The sequence below is a fragment of the Anneissia japonica genome, unplaced genomic scaffold (genome assembly GCF_011630105.1).
Source record: "Anneissia japonica isolate Jap-2015-1 unplaced genomic scaffold, ASM1163010v1 scaffold287864_len1152817_cov193, whole genome shotgun sequence".
NCBI lineage: Eukaryota > Metazoa > Echinodermata > Crinoidea > Comatulida > Comatulidae > Anneissia > Anneissia japonica.
In genome coordinates, this window is record NW_022710960.1 from 583574 (window position 1) to 591470 (window position 7897).

Sequence of the window (7897 nt, forward strand, 5' to 3'; positions counted from 1 at the left end):
TAACATTACTGATGTCGTACACACCCTTCAGTGTGAAATGTGGCTCTCTTTGCACGCACATCTAACATCTAAGGAAAGTAGAGCTTAGATTGGTACCAGATAAAATAATTTTGTTATCAACATTAATACATTATGCTAATTTTCATCTTTGTAAGCGCATAAGACATTGCAAATTATTTCTGTGACAGTCTTTTGAAGTGTGTAAAGCTCCATTTTATCCCATACATAGTCAAAATATTGGGGGAGGGATGATACAATGCACCATCCCCCCTTGTCAAATATTGGGGGGTTATATCCCCCATCCCCCCGGGATCTACGCCTATGCTGTTGACCAGTTGCAAATCTATATTTGCGCGTCAAGACCCAGTGGCGTATTTAAGCGGTGTGAGCTTAGGGGTGCATGTCCCAAAGGAGCTTGCACCCCATACCGCCCTCCACTGTAAATTTGCTGACCAAGAAAAAATACCTAATGATGTCAGCTAACGCCATCTCCTTAATTATCGAGCCCCTCCCCCACACTTAGCCTTACACCCCATGACAACTATGCCAAGACTCCTATACGCCACTGTTAACACCTTGGTTTTCGAGTATTTGTTGGTACATTAAAAAATGTTCTTAGGACATACACTTGTAGTATTCCACAGCCAATGATGACGACACACTGCACTAACGACCATCTGTTGACGTAGGCTAGATTCGCTGACAGAATATACCAATCGTTTGTTACATGCTGCCTTGTTTTCATCTGGTACATCCTCATCTCTCGAATTCCCTCATTCAAAATTCTGATAGTTTTCTATAAATATATAGATATAACAACACTATCATACGTCTATATACGCAATAACTCAATGAATGAATAAATGAATTCATGGAAGGTTGAATGAACGAAATTAAAGGAAACATGAATGAATGAATAAATAATTAAATGAAAGAAACAATGATTGAATATGAACTACTAAATAATTAAAGCCAGGCTCCGGAGGAAAACAACATTTTGATATGTTGTAAAACTGAAGACATAAAAAGACGAAACAATCGGGAACAGATAATGAGATTTTTTAATGTTTGAAAACTGGGTGGGAAAAAGGGCATAAACCATTCTTTTTTCCAACTTTTACCCAGTTAAAAAAACAAACGAAAATCTCTATCTCATTAAAGGTTTCCGAGTTTTCCGTCAAATATGCTTTATGTGTCTTTTAAAAATTAGTCCCTCCGGAGCCTGGCTTTAAATAACTAAACTATTGAATTAATCGATCAATTAATCGATCCCCAAATCAATAAATCAGTCTTTAATTCATTCAATCAATCAATCAGCCAATCTGTCAGTCAATCAATTAATCAATCGATTGATCAATCAATCAATAATCAACCAACCTCCAATCAATCAGTTGGTCACTCAATCAATCAACCAATCAATCAATATAAAATCAATCAATCGATTAATCAATCAGTCAACCAATTCATTATTTAATAATTATCAGTAAATGAATCAATAAATCAGTAAGTCAAGAGAGGGCGTTGTTAGCACTGTACGTGTAGGGATATACCACTAAAATATCTGCAATATAACATTATTACCGTAATGTTTCCGAGACTATTGTCAAATTTGTTCTCCTCTTCGATGACGCTTTCAAATCGTTGTTTGTCAAACAGGTCAATGTATATGTGTACTTTTTTTGAGTAAAACCTGGTCGCTTCATTTCCCATGCATATTGTATAAACACCTTTGTAACCAAGACCAAGAAAAAAATATATAATTAAGCCTAAAGCCATTTTATTATAACATATCAAATAACGTTTTAAAGTCAGTATTTGAGTGATTTCTGAATAATGGAATAAATTGATATTTATAACATTTTGTTCGGTGTTCATAGTACGTCATTTTAGGAACCACCAATCAATTGTGTTCCCAAACCTTTTGCCACAAAGACCACTTCCTGTCCCATGTCATTAATATTATGCCATTAAACTTGGATGTGAACATCAAGGCTGTGGAAACGCCTCAATGATGAGATTCGAACCCATCTTTTGCTGTCATTATTGGCCCCTAAGAAGCTGTGGCTCAGGTTGGAAAATCGAATCCGATCGATTGGCAAGCAATTTATTATATACTTTATCAGTGGTTCCCAAGCTTTGGTCCGCGAAAAATAAGTGGGGTCCGCCAGGTCAAAAGGGTCCGCATTTGCTCCGCGAAAAATGTGGGGGTCCACAAGATTCCATTATTTTACAACAGTGGGATAAACATCTTACTGTTAATCATGCCTTATTGTCAATTATGAAATACCTTGACATAGGCATAGACTTTGTTCACTGTAAATTGTTTTAAATTGCATTATATTTTAATTGCAATATTTTATTGGTAGGCCTAATCTGTTAGAATTATTTATATTTGTTTTTATGTGTGTTGTAAAAATGTTTAGTACAGGAAAGCCCCTTGATAGTGGCAATCCTCAAGTAATTTACATCTTTGTTTGTATGTTTTCTCTTTAATTGCTTTTATCTGGATGTTGAATACATTTTTTTAAATCAGGAAGGTGCCCTACATTTTACAAAATTAAAAGTAAATGGAGTAACCTATAAAAGAATATTACATTCACATTTATACTCCGACAGTGCCATTTCGGCTATGTAGAAGTTCCATTAGACATACAAATTTTATTTTTGGTTAGTTGGTTGGTTGGTTGGTTGAGTTGCTTGGTTTTTTAAATAATTGATTGATTTGTTGATTTATTATTTGATTGATTGATTGATTTATTTATTTATTGATCAATACATCAATGATTGTCTATAGTCAGTGTTTAAAATCTATCTTGTAATGATACAATTCTGGCACTTTATAAATGTGTTGATTTAGTTTTTGATTTAGTTTTTGAAACATTAAAGGATGCTCTGGGCTCCGTGTCACACGGTACCATTCTGTCAGTAACAATTACTGGCGAAATTCCAATTACCGAACGTCATTATTACATTTGTGTCTACTAGACCATTGTGACGCAGTCGACACTAAGGCAAAGGATTGAAATAGTTTGTCGATGTAATCTGGTTACTACTGTTACGGTTGCCTATAAACTAAACTCTGTAATCCGGTTACTACGACTGCCTTTAAGTACAGAAGAGGGCGGGAATTTGCATTGGAAACCCGATTCACAAGAGGTTCTTAAGGCCAGTTAAAGCGAGATTCAGAGGCAACGGAACTAGAGTGATGAGCACGCATGGGAGTAGGAAAAGACGGGATAGACAAAATAGTTATTTGTTACAATACGTATGGTAAAACCAGGGAGAGCCATCTGAAATGTTCTACTGACTGTGTGTGTGGGTGTGTGTGTGTGCGCGCGGAACATGGGGTTATCTAGGTGTGGTAGGGGAGGTGGAATTTTATGAAGATGGTCGTGCGTAATCTTTGATTACGCAAAAGAAGAGAGCTAGCTTTTTCCGTCGCTGGAAGACAATTTTAGATGTAGGGTGGAGGGGGGAGGGGTCTCCGGCTCCTTCTTCGAAAAGTTTTGCTTTCTAGATGCTTTGAAATGTATATTATTAAATACACTTTAAATTCATAGTTTGTTTTCATTATAGACAATTAATAATTATGAAGAAGAGAAGAAGAAGAAGAAGAAGAAGATCAAGAAAAAAAAAGAAGATGATGATGATGATGATGATGATAAGGAAAGGAGGATGAGGAGGAGGAAGCTAGGTGATGACAGCTTCGTATTCACAGCATAAGGAAGTCCTCTTTTAGCTTTTAAACCTCTAAACTTCTGAACTTTGTCATGTAGCTCAATATACATATGTGTATATGTATATATTTGTATTTGTGTGTATGTATTTTTAGTATTTTTATATGCATATTCAAACAGACTTAATGTGCTTTTTAATGTATTTTTCTAGTTATAAGTTGTTTTCATTTAAGTTATTTGTTATGATTGACGCACCTCTTGATGAGTGCCGCTGATGTAAATTGTGTCTGTATAAAGTCAATAAATAATTATTATAGTTACATTTATATTTCCTTAAATCATAAGGGAGTTCTCGCGTTAAATTAGCATAGATAGTAGGCCTACAGAGCATTTTGATTGACTGTTAATCTCAGATATCCGAATTTTAGGAAATTACGGTTTATGCATGCAACGACGTGAGAATTTTAACCTAATAACTTTGATATGTATGCCTATGTGTTCTGTTTGTTGAATAGACTAATATTACATTCTAATACGACCAAAACATAAGGATTTTCACTCTGTAAATGTTTAGCATAATAATATAGTACAGAGAGTTTTGATTGTTTTCATGCTACATCCAAATTCCAAGCCATTGCGTTTTATGCACGCACCGACGAAGAAAGTTTAAACATTATAATTTTTGATATGCACATAATTATGTTATGTGTTGATTGGTCTTAGTTAATAATGTTACAGTTTAAAATTCATATTAGGCCTATGATAACAACTTGGTCATAATATAACTTATTTTTCAAGGAAGAAGAATAATGCAATTCTTTCAACAATTATACTCTGACCAAAACCAAACTTGACTGGTGATTTTACTTTCACCAGGAAATTAATTAAATATGCATAATTCTGTTTTGTGATTGGTCGATTGCCAACTTTCCAATGCTTAGTGGATGTAATGCTTTGGAGTATAGATATAAACTCTCATAATAATTTCATATTCCTAAACCGTGTTTGGAGTATATGATCAATTCATATGATTAATTACATCCACAGGGTGCTCAGGCCAAAATCTAAAAAAAAATATATATATATATATATATAATGAATGAATTGTGTTTTTTCCCTATCACGACAGACTGAATAGATTACTGGTTAAAATGTAAAGAAAGTAATATTTTTTTTAATCACAGAAAATCACAAATTTATATATTCAGAACATTCTCGACTGTCATGAAAATGTGGACCTTATTAAATTGGGGGTGAGGGGGCTGCGTACGCACCCATTGCACCCACTGGATATACGGGCCTGGAAAAGTTTATATTTTACTTGCCAATTAATACAGTAAGTTTTAAACTCTAGGTCTACAATTAGGCTGCCCACTCACTGACAGTGGGAAAGCTCACGTCATCGAAGTGACGACGTCCAACAATTTTTATTTTGGACTAATAATAATAATTAAAATTTTTGGTTTTTGTGTATTCTTCTCATTTTTTCTACATAACCAATTAATCACCGAGCGTTCCATTTCTGTTATCTGAAGCTTCGCAAATTCTTACCAGATGGCGTTCCGGGAAGGTTGCAGCTGATACTACTTTGAGCGTATTGAGTTCGAGCGAGTGGCAATATGACTGTTTTTGAGATTGCTATGGTCTCAGGGAATTTGACATTGATGGTCTATAAGTTGTAGTATCTTCTACAGAGTCAGCAAGGTGATTAGAAAAAAAAAAACCTTCCTGACAACAATAGCATAGTAAATGGAAAGGGATTTAATAATAATAATAATAATAATAATAATAATAATAATAATAATAATAATAATAATAATAATAATAATAATAATAATACTTTTATAAAGCGCCTATGCAAAAAAAAAATTGCCTCAAAGCGCTTAAAGGTGCCAGATAAAGTTAGGTATATTGTATAAAGAGAGGTAAGTCTTTAATACCTTTTAAATCTTAAAACAGTCAATGTTTGGTGAGTTTTGAATTTCCAATGGAAGTGTGTTCCAGAGAGGATTGTGGAAAAGCTTCTATCACCATATGTTTTGAGTCTTGTTGGTGGTAGGTTAAACGATTTGATAAACGAAGAGTGCGAACAAGTAAGTGGCGTTGAACCAGATCATAGAGATAACTAATTGGAGCGATGTGATGATGTATTTTAAACATAATTAGAAGGACTTTAAAGTGAATACGGTACATTTAAAAGTGATTTTAATAATACTGGAAATTGTATTCACCCACAAAAAAAGTGTTGTGGTCTATTAATTCTTGAAGAATATTTTTTGTTGTATTCCACTAATAACAATAGGCCTATATTATATTCATTTAATTATACGGCATGTTTTTATATGCATTGTGAACACAAACACATACACACACATGGGCAACCGTTTGATGTGTTTCATACCCGATTCTTTTACTTTGAGCTGCACGCTGTCTTCATTCTGCTGGTAGTTTCGATTTATAATGTTACCAGTAGAATCCGTAACAGAAAATCCAAAATTTTGATCAGACTGCTCTCCATACACTACCTATTAAAATTAATGAAATAAATATTAAATTAAAAAAACATTATATTTAATTTATAAATTGGATAAAGCAAAGAAATAATAGATAGGCCTATGACGATGATGACATAAAAAAGTGCTCTGTTCATTATGGTTATAATAATAACAATAATAATAATTATAATAATAATAATAATAACAATCCCCATCATTATAAATCATCATAATAATAATTTGATAATAATAATAATAATAATAATAATAATAATAATAATAATAATAATAATAATAATAATAGTAATAATAATAATAATAATCACCATCATTATAGTAAGCATCATAGTAATATCAATACAGAATTGATTGATTGATGATGATGATGATGATGATATTGATGATGATGATGATGATGATGATGATGATGATGATGATGATGATGATGATGATGATGATGATGATGATAATTGTCTTTTAATACTAAGGTACCGGTACGATACGATTATTATTAGGGTATATTATACATGTATAAAATAATCTACAATTCCAGCGGGTGTTATTGTTTAAGCAAGCACCCCCTTATAAGCTTCCCTTGCAACATTATTGTAACGTTTCAAACGATACAACAAATTATGGTGTTATGAATAAGGTACAGAATATGTTTCTTAGATTGAATCATTTTAATACGCATAAACATAGTGTTCTTAATATTTCATGATTATTGTTCTAGCTTTCAGTACCATACGTGGTTGTCAAATCTCTCTATTCAAAAAGCTCTTCGGTGTTCCTATAATCTATGCCTGGAGCAAAGAAATCAGCCTATGCTAACTGTGGATTAAGTCTAAATATAGACTAACGTGTTATACACACACTATGAGGGATATTAACAAGAAGTGGTATTCATTATTAAAAGTATTTTTGGTTGACAATTAAGATAATTTATCTACTGGGATAATTTTTTGGTTGATTTGAGAAAACAAAATTTTACTTTGAATAATATAGATACTGGCAACGTTTGAGAAGGAGAGACTTATTCAATCAAGCCTATATCTGTCTCTTATACACATCTTATATTGTATAAAGAGAGGTAGTGAGTTATTAGCATTTAAAAAACATATTTACAATAGAAAAAAAAATGACATGTATTGAACAGATGTTGACTTACAGTGTTTGCCATTGGTTTGACATGTGTCTTTATGGGCTGTATTGAGCATGATGTTCATATTTTTGAATAAAAACGTTTCAGAATACAAACATATCATTAGCATTTAGTTTGAAACATATTACAATGTATTTTCTTACCTTGTATGATATAGCGAAAACCATACCAGACTCAGCGTATTGATGGTAGCATTCTCGTTGTCGTGGGGCGAGTGGGATGATGAAATCAAAATGGGTCCACACTTTCCCTTTGGTTCGCAGAGGGTCAAATGCAGAACTAATGTTTACTAACAATAGAAATAAGGCTGTAAGTGGTAACATATTATTATGCTTTGTGCAAATTGCGGCCGCCATGCTGGATATTGTTGCTGCATGGTTCGTTAATGCTTGTTATCAGTCAATGTGATTATCAACCATATGGTATAACTGCAGAAACGTGCGGCGATTCCCAAGGGGATCCGGTAATTAGTTCCATGCGAATAAGAACAAAACATAATTATAAAATAAGCATGATTTTCTTATTATTTTACTGTATGCTCGTTAAGAAATTGCCGCAATATT

The 7897-nt window shown here is 33.1% G+C and overlaps 1 protein-coding gene across 1 annotated transcript; it reads right to left on the reverse strand.

Moving 5' to 3' along the window:
- Positions 1-206: 206 nt before the first annotated feature.
- Positions 207-7732, reverse strand: LOC117107193 (transmembrane emp24 domain-containing protein 6-like). Its single transcript, XM_033248802.1, has 4 exons — positions 7478-7732; positions 6079-6202; positions 1582-1727; positions 207-796 (listed from the first exon to the last, which is right to left on the reverse strand). The coding sequence occupies exons 1-4, from the start codon at positions 7688-7690 to the stop codon at positions 569-571; spliced, it is 711 nt and encodes a 236-aa protein (XP_033104693.1). The 5' UTR covers positions 7691-7732; the 3' UTR covers positions 207-568.
- Between the last annotated feature and the right edge of the window lie 165 nt (positions 7733-7897).